This window comes from Echeneis naucrates, chromosome 5 (assembly GCF_900963305.1).
Source record: "Echeneis naucrates chromosome 5, fEcheNa1.1, whole genome shotgun sequence".
Classification (NCBI taxonomy): Eukaryota; Metazoa; Chordata; class Actinopteri; order Carangiformes; family Echeneidae; genus Echeneis; species Echeneis naucrates.
Window position 1 is genome coordinate 13,862,955 of NC_042515.1, and position 17,444 is coordinate 13,880,398.

A 17,444-nucleotide genomic window follows, 5' to 3' on the forward strand; every position below is an offset into this window, starting at 1 on the left:
CTGTAATAGTCACATCAGTGAATGGGGGAAGCTCCACCCAGTGTCATCCTCACATAAAACACAGGGCCACTGCTGTGGAAAGCTTTCTGAGCTTGACCACCCTCCTCCTCAGATATGATTCCCCACCTGAACTTCACCTCAGCAGCTTTGAATAGAAAAAACATAATATATAAAAAGGGTATGTAGGGATAAAATGCCTTCGTTATTTTTTATAGCTCAAGTGTCAAAGAAAATGTAGCAGACAGAAGATTTTGGAACAATGTGGAGTTTCTCCATAGTTTCTTTTATTCCCTGAGTAGCAGGTGTGAACTCTTTCCACCATGCGTCCTCTGAATGACAGCGGCTCTCTGGACTTGGGGAGAGATGAAAGTTTGGCCAAAGCGGAGATCGCGCTGCTCAGCGTCATTTTCGTCAGCGCCTCCGTCCTGAACGGCGCCGTGCTGCTGGTCCTCTGGAGGCAGCGCAAACACGCGTCCAGGATGCGGGTCTTCGTCTTCCACCTGTGCCTGGCCGACCTGGTGGTCGCCTTCTTCCAGGTGTGCCCGCAGCTGGTGTGGGAGATCACGGACAGGTTCGCCGGGCCGGACCTGGTGTGTCGCCTGGTGAAGTACCTGCAGGTCCTGGGCATGTTTTCGTCGACCTATATGATCGTGGTGATGACGGTGGACCGACACCAGGCCGTCTGTAACCCCATGGTGAAGTTCCGGCGGGCGCGCAGCAGGCTGAACGTCCCGGTGTGCTTCGCCTGGGGAGTGTCCCTGCTGGGCAGCCTGCCGCAGGTCTTCATCTTCTCCCAGGTGGAGGTGGCCCCCGGTGTGCTCGACTGCTGGGCTAGATTCATCCAACCGTGGGGGCTTCAGACTTACATATCCTGGACCACGCTGGTCATTTTCGTTTTGCCTGTTATTACAGTCGTTGTTTGCCAAGTGCGCATCTGCCGGGCCCTCCGCGGCAGCCTGTGCCAGAAGAGCCGGCGGCGGAGCTACCAAGGTCTCCCGCTGCCGTCCAGAGCCAGCGGCGGGGCCGGCATGTCCAAAGCCCGGGTCAAGACGCTGAAGATGACGGTGGTCATCGTGCTGGCCTACATCGTCTGCTGGGCTCCCTTCTTCACAGTCCAGCTTTGGTCGGCCTGGGACACAAACGCACCAAAGGAAAGTGAGTTATCACAATTTCTTTTGACCATGCTATTTTCTTCCCAAATATGTCTTCATTAAAATACTTCAAACTCGGTTTTCTCCGTCCCACCTGATTGGTTCTGACTAAGGACTAACCATAACAGCTTCACTGATGTCAGATGACGCTTCTTTTCAAAATCAAATCAAATCAAATCAGATTTATTTGTATAGCGCCAAATCATAACAAAGTTACATCAAGGCACTTTACATATAGAGCAGGTCTAGACCAAACTCTTTATAAATTTATTTAAAGAGACCCAACAGATCCCCCGATGAGCAAGCACTTGGCAACAGTGGCAAGGAAAAACTTCCTTTAAGAGGCAGAAACCTCGAGCAGAACCAGGCTCAGGGGGGGCGGCCATCTGCCTAGACCGGTTGGGTTGAGAGAGAGAGAGAGAGAGAGAGAGAGAGAGAGAGAGAGACATCTCTGTGACTTCCTGCCCAATCTCTGTGACTTCCTGCCCATCTCTCATCATTCCAGCTGCCACCTTCACCATCCTGATGCTGCTGGCCAGTCTGAACAGCTGTGCCAACCCCTGCATTTATCTGCTGTTCAGCAGCCATTTTCCCAAAAGGCTGCTGGCCCTCCTTCGGTCCCACCGTAAAGACTCCACCCACGACGAGGTGATTCTGGTCAGCACCCTGTATATGAGCTTTAAAAATGCCTCGGAGTCCAAATGAGACCGCTGGGAAGAGGAGAACCTGTTGGATACACAAGTTGTTCTTTTTTTTTTTTTTTTACCCATTCAGTTTTATTTATACAGCACATTTCATACAAATGTATATTCGATGTGCTTTACAGAACAAAAAAAAAAAGAAGGCAAGGAAGCACAAGAAAATACACAAAAGTAAACGAGATGAACTCAGGAAAATTGAACAAATAAAGGTATAAAGATAAAAGACACATGCACACGCTCCAATACAGCCACACACTTGGTTGTTTGTGTTTGCATCTAAAAAGACAAGCTAAAAGGCAGAGAAAAAATGTTTTAAAGGCCTTTTTAAAAACTAAATAAAGAAAAAGAACCAAACTCAGGTCAGCAGGAAGTTGATTCCAAAGATAAACACCATGTATTTACCATGTATTCATTCAAAAGTATTCATCACATTTAATCTAGGTGTTCACATCAGAAACATTTTACATTTATAAGATGGATTCAGTAAATTCATTTCTGATTAAGCAGTTCAGGAAGAGGCAGGACATTAGAGGCACCCTGAGCGGTGCTGAAAGACCTTAAGGACTCCAGCTATAGCTTTATTTTTGACATAAGAAAGCACAAATGTCTTTTCATGAATAGAGATGAAATATGGAAGCATAGTTTAAAATACATTTCTGCCTCAAAAAAAAAGTAACATCCTTTTATTTAAACATTTTGAAATACATCACACCATAAATACTGTCTCACCTAAGCGCAGAATTTGAAGTAAAGCATTATTTATGGTATAAATGTGAAATAAAGTCATACTGCCACAACTGATTTTTCTTGTGTCTAAATAATTATTACGCAAGACATATTTTTGAACATCCATTAATGACAAATTGAAAGAATTGCTAAATAAAAAAAAAAGCTGTTTGTATTGAGCTGCCTGATGTTAGCTTGTAGTATCCAATATGAGGGGAGGATTGTTGGGGCTAAATTATGACTGTCACTTTACATTTTTATCGCAGTCATGAAAAGCTTGAGACAGATTCAGAGCAGGTATAAGTAGGCTTAACTGCAAGGCGACACTGAGATTAAGCATGAGAGTTTTTAACACTGAAGCAGCAGCATACCAAAGACTGAGCCTGAGAAATGTTACAGAAGCCGACAGCGCATAAACAGAACAGGGCCTGTTTATTTTCAGCTCCACTCAGGTGAGGACGAGTGAGGATGAAGGTGCTTTTATCAATGATTCAAAATGATTCTGCTCAGGACTTGGGGTCACCTTAAAATGACCAAGTCACCATCACTTTCTTTCAGCCATTATTTTGTGCATGTAGGAACATAACGCTCGGTCATCAGATCAGCCTGGAGCAGGTAATTTGTGTCTGCTTCCTGTGTGATGGCATGAATATCTGCTAACGGCGGCGTGAGACGCGCTCATGGGATGGTTTTTGGAGGCGTCACCGGAGAGCTTCAGTTTCATCCAGGAAAGTTGATATGACTCACTGCTTTGACCCTCATGAACAGCAGTTATATAATCTCTTCAGTGTGCAGTGCCATTGTTATTTGTCTCTGATGCTGTTATACATCACCTGCTAAATCAAATGCAGCAAAACCTTTATGAACGCAATTAACCAAAATATTATACAACAAATTGAAAAATGTGCAAATGTTTTTAGCTTCCTCTTGGTGAGCAATCCTTTTGATACCCACATCTAAGTCAGTGCTCTTGGCTGGTTTTAGGACTGGAGAGGCAAAAGTTTAACAGTCCAGTTTGTCATGATAAATGTTTGAACCAACATCCTGTTGTAAAGCAGTCTGCAAACAAACATAAAATTTTGTACATTTTATGTATATGTTGTATTTGTTTTTCCCCCCTCAGGTGGAGCAAGGGGTGATGAGGGACAGTCACCTTACAAATCAACAATTACCAATGTTGTCAGTCAGCTGGCAGGGGAAGATAAGTTATTTCAAACAATACTGAAAGGTTTATCAAAGGACTCAAACACGAGGGAGGACAGGACGAAGGTGGTGGAGCTAGAAAATTAAATCAACGAGGCATAGTCTACCTGCCTTTCTGGAAATCAAACACACAGAACAAAATGCTGACTGCCTGCTCTAAAAAAAGGGCCGCCAGAAAAATCCAGGGCATGGCACCCAACACTGACCTGGCATGTCTACTCAAAAAGCCAGCCAATTTACTTACCTACCCTCCTCCTCTCACCAGAAATCAAATCTTATCAAAAAGACCACTGTCAAGGTGTGCGTGCGTGTTTTTTTTAAAGACTCCCCTACCCTGCTCCTCATTCAGGCCCTCTTTATATGGAGGACTCCAGGCAGGTGATCCTGGGACAGCACTAAGTAGATGGATCAGTGTGCTCAGGTGGAGCCCATTCACCCCAATCAGCGGGAAACGGGCGTCCTCTACCTGGCACCTTACAGTTTTCTGCCAATATCTGTTTAATCTGTCACCTGATGCAGGGACACTGAAAAGCAGAACTGAAACTCTGACATCCACTGAGCGTATGGATGGGCAATGAGCTCCGAGGCACAGACAGGTAGAAGGGCCCAACCCTCCTGTCAGCCTGGGAAACATCTACAGACAGATTCACTCCTAAAATTGCGAACACACTTCTCAGCTGCGTTCAGTGCAAAAAATATCGCCGTCCAAAATAGCTTTTTAGAGAGACTTTAAAGCTGAAAGGAACAAGTTTGTGTCTTTGTTCAGCAGTGTGCTGATTGAAAGGTTTGAACTGCTGCAGTTCAACTAACCACACATAGAGAGGTGCTGACTTTTCAGACCTGTCTGCACACATCAGTATCCCTGCTGATGAACATATAATTATATCTTAAACATGCAGTAAATATGGCTGTATGTAGATCAACAGATCCCTGCTGGAAGTGCTCTGGGTTGCTTCGTATATTACTGACCTTTTCTCCTTGTGGATCCTTTTTTACATTGGCTGCTACAATTACTGGAATTTCCTGCAGACATCAGTCATGTTTCATCTGATCTGGTATAATCTTTAAATAGCTGTTTCAATCTGATTTATGAAATAATATAATTTTGTCTCATGCCCAGTTACTTGAAAGCCAATTTCCATAAAACTAATAAAGTGCATAGAGGAAAGTGGATAAATGTTACATATCTTATTCTATTTTTATTCAACTGGTTTACTCCACTCATAAAAAAGCATGTGCAACACAAATGAAAACACAATAATTCAAACGTCACTCTAGACACATCACACATCTTCAGTTGTGAGTAAATTGACAGGAACATTACATAAGCCCAAATAATTGTATCAGCCTGGCTTCAGACATTTTTCATAAAGTGAGGGCTGTAATTGAAAATAATGAAACCTAATATGTGCTTCCATTGCTTAAACACACAGATATGGTCATGAAAGCAGAAACTTAAGTCAAGAGAAACAGATACACAGAGTGCTGAAGCAACAATGTAAGTCAAGATTAATTTTGTTATTGCTGATCCTGTAAGATTTGACACATCACATGTTGCATGCCTCAGACCTATTACACCCTTTATTATAAATTTATTATAAATCATCTTCTTTGATGGACGCTCATGTTCAAGTCATCAGTGGAGCACAATGTTTGACATGCTTTCCATCCCACTTAGTCACTAGACTCTCATTGGGTGAGCATAATCTTCCATCAAAGTGTATGTGCACGAGAGATGAATGCACTCCAAACATGTAATAGGTTGACACGTGGAATCACAGAGTGAAGGCGCATGGTGATCTGTCTGTAGGTATTATTTACAAATTCTGATTTATAGGGAACATAGATCTGTTGACCTTATTGTTAAAGTTCGATTTATTATCTTAATGAGGCCTTAACATACCCACCATTATTTTTGATATCACCGTATCTATATCTGATGTACTCCCTATGAATGTCCTCCTGCAATATACTCAGCATGAAATCAGATACAGCAAATACATGATATCAGAGGAAGGTCACAGGAAAACTTAATGTTAAGTTTAGTCTGTGGTCCAATGAGCAGTACCAGGATGTTCATTTTCTCAATGAAGTGTGTGTTTTAATGTCTGGGATGGATGAAGCCTGGTCAACACTGAATCAGTGATGTGACACAATTTAATCAGCAGAATCATGATTTCACATGATTTTTAGGGAAAAAAAAAAAGAATCCAAATTTTCCTTAATGAAAAAAATATGTGATGATGGCATGGCTTTTCTGCAGAAGCTTACAGTTAGAATTTTTAGGCACAACCACTGCAATGAGATTAAAAAAATTATGTACTCATGCAAAAAAACCAGGACACCCACTGTATATTCCACACAGCACTTCTGCCATAACAATAACACATGAGATATTCTGAATGATTTCTCTTTAAGGGGAATATCTTGACATTATTTGAAAGATGCTTTGCTTTAATGCAGAGTTAGATGAAACATTCAATTTAGGATTACAGACAGCAGCAAGTTAGTTTTATGTTATTGTAAAGATATGAGTGGAACGGATCTTCTCATCCGGCTCTGAAAGAAAATAAGCAGCCTTGAATCATTTTTTTCTAGGAAGCATCCAGATACATTTCATTAAACAGAACATCATCTTCGGACTCGGGACATGTCCTTATTGCATTCATTTGCTTTGACTAGTTATGGCAAGATATTTATGCAACAATTCTCTAACATGATGAGATATAAGAAATAAGAGTCAGATCCTACAAACAGTAGAACACCAATTATAATATGCAATAAATGCTATATTTGCCTCTTATTTACAGCTACATTTATACAAATGTGAGCCAGCAGCTCGCAACAAAATCACAAGTAGAATTCTGAACACTCAGATCTTGGAAGCTAAAGAGAATCCTTATAAAACTACATCCTATAAATTAATTCAGAGCTTCATCACCACTTTGCCCTTTACAACCTTTCACTCATGTCTGTGTTTGACTGCTTCACCAAAATGATCAGAGGACGCGGAGTTGGAGCGTAGGCACACCATTTTCACATGCTGCATACAACGTGAATGAACAAAACAACGAAGGGTAAAGAGTCTTCCAACTCACTCATTGTTTTGACCAGCTTTAACACCATGAAGCTGCAAGCTGTCCCAAATTTTCACCTGTGCGACCAGATATAACACTTGTTTCCTGAAGCACATCAACTGGCAAGTCAATGAGTTATAATTGAATACAAAACAGACACAATCATGTCAAGTATGGTACAGATCATTATTTTCACCTCAGTTTTTTTTATTATTATTTAACAAAAACTGATGTGATAATAAAAAACACAAAGTTGCCACACGCAAATGAACGTTATTTTCCGATCTTCTTGCATACAAAAATACATCCAACTGAATTCCAAGATTCAAAATATCTTCTGTCATGATACTACATCAGATCTACACAGGAGTGTACTTTGACTGAACAGCTTCCTCCACTGACCTAGAGCGAGTGAAGTCGGTCAGAAAGCAGAAAACATATCTGAAAAACCCAAACTGGCTTGATTCAAGTGACATTACTGTAAGTGGGATATTGCTGCCTAATCGATGATATCACTATCTCAACTACATGCACGGTGTGGGAAAAAAAGGATTTCAGGAGAAATTCTAGATTGAGCAAAAAGCATTTTTGTTTCTGTGTATGAGGATCTGCAGCTGCCAAGAAAACAGCTGGGCAGGGGAGCTGCATGCTAGGATGCTACTACGTGTCATGAAATCAGTCTATTTTTCCATTTCTTTTTCAGTTTATTACAATGCATCGATTCCTCCCACCACTTTCTTCACAATTTAAGAACCTTTAAGAACAATCAATGATTCTGACCTGGTTTCTAATAAACGTGCCGACTGCCATTTAAACGCTGCATGACCTTTTCACTAATATGATGGATTTGCTGCCAGGGGTGACAGGCAGGGTGTGATGGATTGATTTCTAAAAGTAATCACAGCCAGAGAGTGGATGAAGATCCAGGCTTTGGGGGGGTTTCGAAAGGTTGATGGTCGCACTTCACAGGCAAAAGAGGCGAGAGCCCTCCCTCCCTTCCTCCGCCTCTCCCTGGGGGATGCGGGGGAGCATAGCTGAGCGGGTCAGACCCCAGAAACGAGGTGGAGATAAGTCCTTCTTGGTGGCAGTGAACTTCCAACCCATGTGAGACGCACAGGTTCGGCACTGAGCGATTGTCCAGGCATATCTAAGAAGAGAGAGAAGAGAACAAAATATTAAAATCTTACATTTACTTTTCCCTTCTCATTAAAAGAAATCCTGAATCTATAAATATGAAAATGTTTTTCTTTTATAAAGTTTAACTGTTGAATACAGTATGTATCCTAATCAATTTAAATATGTCAGTTTTAAGACTATGAGGTTCATTGTTGGTCACAAAATCAGCTGAGGAAACTAAAAAATGGCTTATTTACTGTCCAAGTCTGCACAGACATTCCTCTCAGAATGAAGATCAAACAGTCATTTAAAACAACAAACAGCAAAACATACTCTGTGTGTGTCTGAAAACTTTGCCATTATCATTTATAGTATAGTATTCATACACTCAGCCTACTCAATGTGGTCTTTGTCATAGGACTGTAAGAGGGACTGATCTCTGAGTACACTGCTGTTTTACCGCCTCTGATAGCTGGCTAATTCAATCCTACAGTTTTTTACATTCTCAGGGGGCTTGATCTAAATGTAGAGCCACACCATTTAAGTCAGATTTACTTTGTAATTACAGAGCCATTATCTAATTGTCTCATTCCCCATTTTCAGGATTAGGAAACGAAACGGGTTCCATTTTAATCAGACGCAACAATGCCCCGTTGATTTATAAAATGTATATTATTATTTATGAAGAAACACAAGTTGAAGGCTTTCAATTTCTGAACAGTGTTGGAGTAGATTAAACACCAAATGCAGTATTAAAGCCTGTTTATGACATTCAGTGGAATGGTCACGGGTTTGTGTAATTCCAAAAGCACTGTGAAACACAGAGGGACGTCTGAGTCAGTGTTTACTGTGTGTAAGATTGGTTGTATGTTCACTAGTCCGAGGTGGGAGAAGTGCAGCAGTTACCCTGGAAACCAGCTATGCAGTGTTGACGGCCTGCCAACCAGGTTGAGGTTGTTGGCTTTGTAGACAGTCAGGGTTTCATGGACGTAACCGTGAGGATTAACATATGCAGCCATGGGGCCATACAGAGACAAGCTGCAGAGAAAAGGCAGGTGGAGTGTGACGTCAGCAGTGATTATTACATTATTAAAGAGTTCAGCAAGAAAAAAACAAAACAAAACAACAACTTCACGAATGATGCTGTGAAGGACTCCATAACAAGCATAAATGCAGCAAAACTGCTTTAATGTGCCTTAGATGCCATTTCAACCACTGCACCTGCTCTAAATCCACCAGATCTCATCAGAACTAACTGTTAAAATAAAAAATGACCATGCCTGAAATATCAGTGTTGGAGTAATGATCTAAAATTATCTGATGTCGACACACAATCCTGGGAATGGTCTTTAAATTGAAAATGCTCTAATCTATATTCTTATATCAAAAAGATGATCAAATTATATTCTGTGATCTAACAGGTGTCACTGCTAAATACACATAAAAGTGTTAGTCTACAGCTCTTCGGCTCTTCAGAGCCTCTCATTGTCTTTCAGTTCACAACTTTGCTGTTCTGGTTCAGTGCTCACTGGCACCTTTTTTTAGTGAGGCAGATGTGTCCAGTGAACAAAATGTATCTACTCAGCACTCAGAGCGAATAGACAAACTGAACACGGTGGAGGGTTTTGAAGCAAAAGCACAAGACGCTACTTTGAGAGCCAGTAAAGAGTGAAAATGTGGTAAAAAAGGGGGTGAAACAAATAAACGCTTATCCTATTCCTAATCTATTAATAGGCACCTGTTCGTCAACATGTTCTCTACATTAACTTAAGGTTAAATGAAATGTCAGTGATATAAGGTACCAAGGCTTGTTGATTCAGGTTTAACCAAGTAAAGTGAAGTATCCAAAGTCTAAGAAGAATGAATCCGGTCCAGTCAGACAATACAACTAGACACAAAAAGACAGCTAGACTCCAATCACGGGGTTGAAACTTTAAAAAGATGCTCTGAAGAAATGGGAAGAGGCTGAGCTAAACTTCAAGTATCATAACAAGGCATCGTAATACTTCTGGCAATGTAATATTTATAGTTTTTCCTTTTTTCATTTTTATAAAATTGTACAAGTTGACATTTGGTTTTTTCCTTTGATGTTGTAGGGTGAAAAGTATTAGACCACAAATTTAAATCAATGATTTTAACATTTTAAAAATATAAGGAAAAGGTGTTTGAACAGTTACATAATGCTCAGTAAATCTTGACCAAAAACTACTCTTTACTCTGAGTCATCCTTTCAAGTGTAATTCACTATTCCAGTTGTCACAAATATAGATGAATAAGATACAGGGGTATTCTGAATATCTTGAAATCACATCTTGAAGTACATTATCACTCATTCAATTTGGTGATCTTAATGTCCTCAAAAAAACTCCAAAAAACCCTTTTCTTCTTTCTGATAAACTACTATACAGAAGACTGGACAATTTCATGTTGTGTTTGAGATTGTGTGCGTCACTCACAGATAAACATTTTACCACCACACATTACAGACAGTTACATGATTACATTACATAGCGGTGTGACTGTGTGAATCTAGTGCCTTTCATGTTCATGACAACTTTTTGACAAAGTCTGCTTCAACTTTGATGTGTTAATAATTAGAGTGATTGCACTGACGAAGGCCAGCAGAAATAGAAAACCCAAACTGTTTAAATGTGTGTTTTACCCATCTAAATTATTTTTGATATTACTGAAGTAAATGAGCCTGTGTGTTATCAGAGGATTGCTAGTCATGCTGGTCCTACTCAGACATTTTCAGCTCTTTGCTGTGTCACCTACCATATATGAGCAATTTCAAGCAAATTTGAAGTTTGAGCTGAGAAGCAGAAGATACAGCTACTGTATAAAGTGGATGAAAAAATAAAACAAAACACATTGACACCCCCCCCCCCCCCCCCCCCCAACAAAAAAAAGAAAATGAAATTCCTCACCTGAAGATCTCATTCTTTGTGGTGATTTCAGTGTCCTGGCACTGTTTACAGCACAGTGATGTGCACTGAGGAGGAGACGTAATACAGTGTTGGCAGTGATATACATGGGAATATGTGACTAATTCAGTACTTCATGTGAAAGAGTTGTTTGAGGGCAAGATGAAGGGAGGTGAACAGCAAATACACTTAAACTCATTTTTTCTGTAGATATTTTGTTTGAAACACATTTTTGTGGTCCAGCTGGTCTATAGCTTGCTGATCTGAAGCTAATGTCAGTATTACACTGACTGTGGATAAACTCCTCACACAAATTGGCACTTTAAGGACTAGGACTATTGAGTCCATCAGAGGAAAAAATAGATGATATGAGGACACATTTTAAAAAAAGCATTGGTTCACACATTCTGTACTGCTTTTGCAGCTCCTAGTAATATGACTGTCACACTTCATGCTTCGAGCTTGTGCATGCCTGTGTGTGTTAAGCTTCAGCTGATAAGCTAATAGGGACACTGGCCTTCTTCACGAAAGAAATATCTGCAATTTTCATTTTAAAAAAAGGCAAACCTATATTTTACTAACTGCACATTAAACAGGTTTTATTCCATCAATATAAGTTAATGATGACTTCCAAAAAGCTACCCTTCAGGTAAATTCAATATTTATGGCAACTACAGACTTAAAAAAATTTAATCCTGTAAAATATCTCCAAAGTGTGACAACAGTGACAACAACAGTGTGAGTCCAGAGTCTATTTTGAGTTATGAATAACAGCCTCTTGATAGGAGAAGAAATAAAATGTACTGTGGGTGGAAAAATCTTTTCGATATTACATTTGATCCTGATATCATCTGGATTTGAAAGGCAGAATAAATTCATTCTAGTCTAGTGGAACCTTTCAGGGACTGCATCATCTTGAGCCAAATAAGCATGCATTGTTATGCAATATTGATCATGTCTTATGTATTTTATATTTGGACTGGATCTGTTTATACTATTCCTGCCTTGATGAAGACTCCTTGAAGTCGTAGCTAATTGCGTTTTAACAAATGTGTGAGAACCTTTAATACAGCTTCTCTCCCACCAGAGAATTGTTGGAGAATTTTGACCTTGTGATAGTGCAAGAGAAATTATTTCATACCACTCCATCCAGTAGTTAAGCTATTTCAGTCAGGACCAATGACCAAAGTATCCCAGGCTTCAGAACAGCACTGCTAAAAACAACTTGTGTCTTCCCTGACACACAAGACTGAGTTAAACCAGGATGACAGAGGCCAGACTGCTTTGTTTCCCAGCAACAACACATCTGTCAACTCCTCTCTGTCTTGGTTCAATATACCAAAGGACAAAGGAGCCAAAAACAGACCCACACCACAGATCATATCACAGTAAACACCAAGGGCGGAATGATAGTGGAGGCTGCTGAGAAAGACTGACAGTTTTGACGGAGCAGAGAGGAGGGGTAGAAATTACCCGGTCCATGATGTCGAGTTCACACCGAAGTCTCTGAATGGCACTGCCAATCTTCAGCAACTGGAGCCGCAGAGCGTCATCTATTGGCAGGCAAGCTGCCACTCTGTAGGAGAAGTCTGACAGAAAACAGACAGTAGAAAAAGTAGGTGAGAGGAAAGGACGGAAGGAAAGAAGGCAAAAAAGAGCAAAACAAAGGGATGAAGATGTGCGTGCGTGCATATGCCTGTGATCCATCTGTGGTAAACTGATTAGGAGCTGACCTACGGCGTTCGTAGGGAGGGAGTCATCCTTCAGATTCTCATCCCATTCGTGAAGCTGTTTCTTCACTCTGTTCATTAGCGACTCCTGGAGAGGAAGCACAGGAGGAAGACAAAATGTGGTTTACATTCATATCTTTGTGGTGTTTATGTATGGAGGAAATTCCAAATGGTGCACCAGGCTCCAGTACTCACAGAGTCATAGAGTGCATAGACCCAGGGTGGCCATGTTGTCAGCCTGGCACAGTGAAACTTCCTCTGTGAAGGACAACCCTTTAGCAAGTTAAACCCTGAATGTTCATTACTGATAAACCCTGAGATCCGCTCAATTTCTTCTGCTGACAAACAGAGTACAAAATGGCCAAAAGTGTGTGTACAAAAAACAGCATGTTTCAATGGCCTGTGCACGAAGCAATATGCTAAAATAGGAGCAGGCCTTTCTCCTGCCAAAATGTTGAGAGAACATATTAATTTTATGCTACAGCAATAAGATTTCAAATAAGTATAATTATCTTTTCGTGATCAAGATGTCTTTTGCAAATGTTTTAAAAATTCCTACTCCAAGTTCTGTTTATTAAAATAATCTTATTCAAAACATAAAACTAATGTGATCAATCAATTGCTTCTGTGTAAAAGTAGTAAACGTCTTTTGAGTTTGTTATTAACTACACAACCAAGTTTGAAAGATTGCAAAGTATTAAATGCAATTCTTCATGCTAATTTGGCTGTATCAGCTTTTCTTTGTTTTACATTATAGTTATTACATTTGGTCTGTAGTTTACTGTGTGCAGACAGTCGTGTTTTTATTCATCTCCTTTTGTGTGCAATGCCACATGTGCAACTGTTCCACGGCCACGGTGAGTGTGACTGTTTGTGTGTCTGACCTGTTGGTAGTTTTTCCACCAGCACTGGGCCTGCTTGTAGCTCTGAGTTGGGGGCTTAGAAGAAGGGTGCATGTGGAGCCTGGAGAGGGGTGTTAGCTGTACAGCAGAGAGGGGATCTGGAAGAATTCGTTCTGGAAGAATCTGTACTTTGGCTTGTCTGATCCTGGAGGCAAAATTTAAAGGAAAACAATGACACAATGAGGAATAATAGATTAAACAAATGTGCTGAGTGAATGTTATCAGGTGTGTGACAGGATTTTTGAAAATGTGAGATGGTTACGCAAAAGTGCTGACTGGACATATTCTCTGTCCAACCCCCCACCATGGAGGCTCTCATGTGAATTTTCTGGAGTTCTTATATAAAAAAAAGTAGCTGTTGAGTTGAAAAATTCAAGCACCTAACTGCTTTGAAAATATACCAATACTGAATTTCTTTCTTTCCACAATCTTGAGAACAGATATAACAGAGAAGAGGAGAATTACACTGGAGGACACAAAATGTGTAACTCTTCAGTAGATATGTCTGCAAACTGAATCCACAGCAGCAAACCTAACCTGATTATGTATTATCTTAAATATTACATATTTGTAAGGCTGGTTGGGGCTCAATGAGAGGTCAATAGGATTATATCCAGCTATTTGTGTACATTACATAATAACAAGAAGAATAACAAGAATGTGGAAATATTTCATAATGAAGACCCAATTTTCTGGACATAAATAATACTTGATGATTTCCTGAGGAGTGGAGGATGTGCGCATGAACTACAGTATGATTACAACAGTTACCGGGCAATGTTTCTCCATAAACACTCCCCCAATTTACCCTCTAACAAGAAAATGAGCATAGAATGCGAATTGCATTTTGCCATGACAAACTATGACTACTATGACAAATAATTAAAAGAACAAACTGAAGCTGTTTGAGGGGTTTACTATACGCTTATATATAAAGGATGAATCCTTTAAGATGACCTTTAAAGCTTAGAGTGATAAGTGAATGAACCCGCAGCTAGAAATCTGACATAAAATCCTTAAAGTACATTTTTGAATGAATATCAGATGCAGTTCACAAATACATTCAGTAGAAACTTGCTGATTTTCAGGCAGCAGGTTGGTTGGCATAGTGGTTGGCACTGTTGCCCCACAATAAGGGCTTCACTGGTTTGGTTCCTGGGCCTGGGGCCTTTCTGCGTGGAGTTTGCATGGTCTCCCCGTGCCTGTGTGGGTTTCCTCCGAATACTCCACTTTCCTCCCACAATCCAAAGACATCATGTTTGTGTTAACTGGTGACTCTAAATTGTCTGCAAGTGTGAGTGTGAGTGTGAGTGGTTGTTGGTCTCTGTCTGTCTCTGTGTGATGGCCCTGTGATGGACTGGTGACCTGTCCTGGGTGACCCCCCCCTCAACTAATGTGAGCTGGGATTGGCTCTGGCATCCCTGTGACCCAGAAATAGATAAGCAGTTGAAGATAATTAAATGATTGAATGGCTGATTTTCAGTTCACTTTTTGAAAATGACTCTAGTCTGCCCTCCAGCTCTGAACAATGGAACTACTCTTTGAGTCATTCTGAACAAGTCCAGCTCTTGGAATGGGCTCCAAGATATAAATGAATAAAAACCAGTTCTTCTGATGTGAACTTGCGAGCAGCTCAGACGCTTCAGACTTAGCTTAAAAAATAAATTATTGAATATATCGTGCTATAGTTTATCATTAGTGTGTGCCTCTCTCTCACAGGCATGCTCACAAACAAAATCTGCATGGCTGAGTCCTGAAGAAATTGACAAGCTCAACCCAATCTGAGAACCATGAGACAGCATGCAAGTCTGTATTCATAAAGCGTAAGTATCATAAGAACAAGCCTTTGTCCTGACATATGATTTAATGGATTAAGGGCCAATTGAAACTTACCCATCTGCTTGAGTTCTTATCTCGTGAACCTTGAATCTCTGCCTCCCAACAGCTTTCACTTTGACTGTTTCAATGCCATACTCTTGCTCCTCCCGGTATGCATAGATTTCAGCTGTTGTCCCAAACTCTGCCTCCGGCTCACCAGCATCACTACAGAAACAAAATGTGAATAATGCCTTTCAGACTTCATCAGACTTAAATCAGACATAAATAATAATTGAATTATAAGTTGTTTTTATAATGGAACCTGATGAAATCTCTTAATTAAGACGTACAAACCTGGTAAATATCTACCTCTTGCACTACAGATATCTGTTAAACAGTGTTTCCGTGCTGAAGCAGGGGTAACCCAGATGAGAACTCTCTGACTAAATAAGCGGCCTGAAGTTTCCGCTGGCTGAGTAGTGCTCTGATGACTATTAAGTGGTATTTGTCAGTGAAATCAGTGGAGTCTTTACAACTGACACAAAAACAAAGACATTGGATATCCAGTCTGTCATCTGCAGATGAATTTCCACAGACACATACCTGTGTGCGAGTACAGCAAAGGTGCGGTCTCTCTGGATGACGCTTCTCATCATGCTGACTTCTTGCGGCCTGAAGAGCTGCAGTGGCAGCGTCTGGCCCGGCACCAGCATCACAGCCGTGTGGGGCAACACAGGAATAGTTTGACAGCTGTCGTCATCATGAACTGTACGGCCATGAAACTCCTCCATGTCTGAACCCAGATACTGGCAAGGCAGGCGTCAGTGTTAACACACAAGAAGATCACAACAGCTGCAGAGGACTAACAACACAACACAGCTCTCTGATATCTAAAAGAAACACTCCACATATAGGACAGTCAGCGTGTACAGTGAGAAAGTCTGTTACACCGTGGCCTCACTCACTGCATGTGATGTGGGAAGACTTGGGTCAAAGGTGATGATGTTGGGCTTCTCTGCCTCCTCACTATCTCGGTCTTCAGTCTCCATGTCATCTTCTTCCTCCTCTTCCTCATTGTCTGTCATGGCACACAGACATAAAGGCTCTCAGAGGGATAGCTAGTCCTCTCAGGAACTCCTAACCAAAACTACAACAGCAGCTTTGACACCTTAACAAGACTCAGGCGGTAAAAGGACAATAAAGGGAAAGTGAAAGGGTTGGTTTCCAAAATGTGGCAGTCGGGATGTGACCTCTCCATAGTGGCCTGCCGAGCACACATGCTAGCTCATTCTTAGCTGGTGAGGTTCAGACTGATGATTTCGTGATTTCGTTTCACTGTTACCTGGAAGAAGCTGTAACTGGTTCCCCATGTTGTCGTTGTTGTTGTCTTCGCCTCCACCCCTCTCGTCAGCCATATCCCTCTGTTTACAACACGGACTTCTTCTTCTACGCCCTTCTGCGGCGGCCGCGCCGTTCAACTACGGCGGCCTGCGAGTGCCCCCTGCCGACAAATGGGCCGCTCACAAACAAAAACTTAATTATGACCAAAACAGAGGGGTAAACAAAATGTGAATAAGAATGACATTTCCGTTACAAGTCATCACACGAAACAAAATAAATGAACACAGTTCAGAAACAATATGTCACAGGGCAAAGACAACCTTTGGGGAAATAGATAAATTAGAATTGCAATTAGTTACCAATAATTTTGTGTCCAATCTGAAATAAAGAGACTTTATCACACTGATCAATCTTCATTCCTACCCTCACCTCTGCTGGAGAACTCGATCATGACCGAAAGAACAAGATCGTGGGTACAAGCGACCAAAATGAGCTTCCACAGAAGGCCTCAGAGATGGGGAGAGGAGCCAGTAGATGTTCGGGTATCTGCTGAGGATGCCACCTGGGAGCCTCCCTTTGGAAGTGTTCCAGGCACGTCCAGCTGGGAGCGGACCATCCCTCATCTTGTTTCCTTAAATCAAGACTTCTGCCTTTTAATCCTCACACCTCAAATCGCTTTGTGATATAGTTATTGCAATGGGTGTGAGCATCTTAGTGCAGCCCTCATCTGTCCTGAAGCATGTGAAATGTAGTCA

At 41.1% G+C, this 17,444-nt stretch overlaps 2 protein-coding genes across 3 annotated transcripts; one reads left to right on the plus strand and one right to left on the minus strand.

Annotated features, from left to right (window-relative positions):
• Positions 1–178: 178 nt before the first annotated feature.
• Positions 179–1,888, plus strand: LOC115043429 (vasopressin V2 receptor-like). The gene is made up of 2 exons (XM_029501877.1): positions 179–1,155; positions 1,657–1,888. The coding sequence occupies exons 1-2, from the start codon at positions 321–323 to the stop codon at positions 1,854–1,856; spliced, it is 1,035 nt and encodes a 344-aa protein (XP_029357737.1). The 5' UTR covers positions 179–320; the 3' UTR covers positions 1,857–1,888.
• Positions 1,889–5,883: 3,995 nt separating this feature from the next.
• Positions 5,884–16,786, minus strand: crbn (cereblon). 2 transcript variants are annotated; one of them, XM_029502062.1, is made up of 11 exons: positions 16,685–16,763; positions 16,314–16,426; positions 15,952–16,154; positions 15,424–15,573; positions 13,513–13,675; positions 12,824–12,886; positions 12,632–12,716; positions 12,372–12,487; positions 10,902–10,966; positions 8,881–9,012; positions 5,884–8,005 (listed from the first exon to the last, which is right to left on the minus strand). In XM_029502062.1, the coding sequence occupies exons 1-11, from the start codon at positions 16,761–16,763 to the stop codon at positions 7,822–7,824; spliced, it is 1,353 nt and encodes a 450-aa protein (XP_029357922.1). In that variant the 3' UTR covers positions 5,884–7,821. The 2 variants fall into 2 exon arrangements, with proteins under 2 accessions (XP_029357922.1, XP_029357921.1); XM_029502061.1 differs by having other exon boundaries at positions 5,887–8,005; positions 16,691–16,786.
• Between the last annotated feature and the right edge of the window lie 658 nt (positions 16,787–17,444).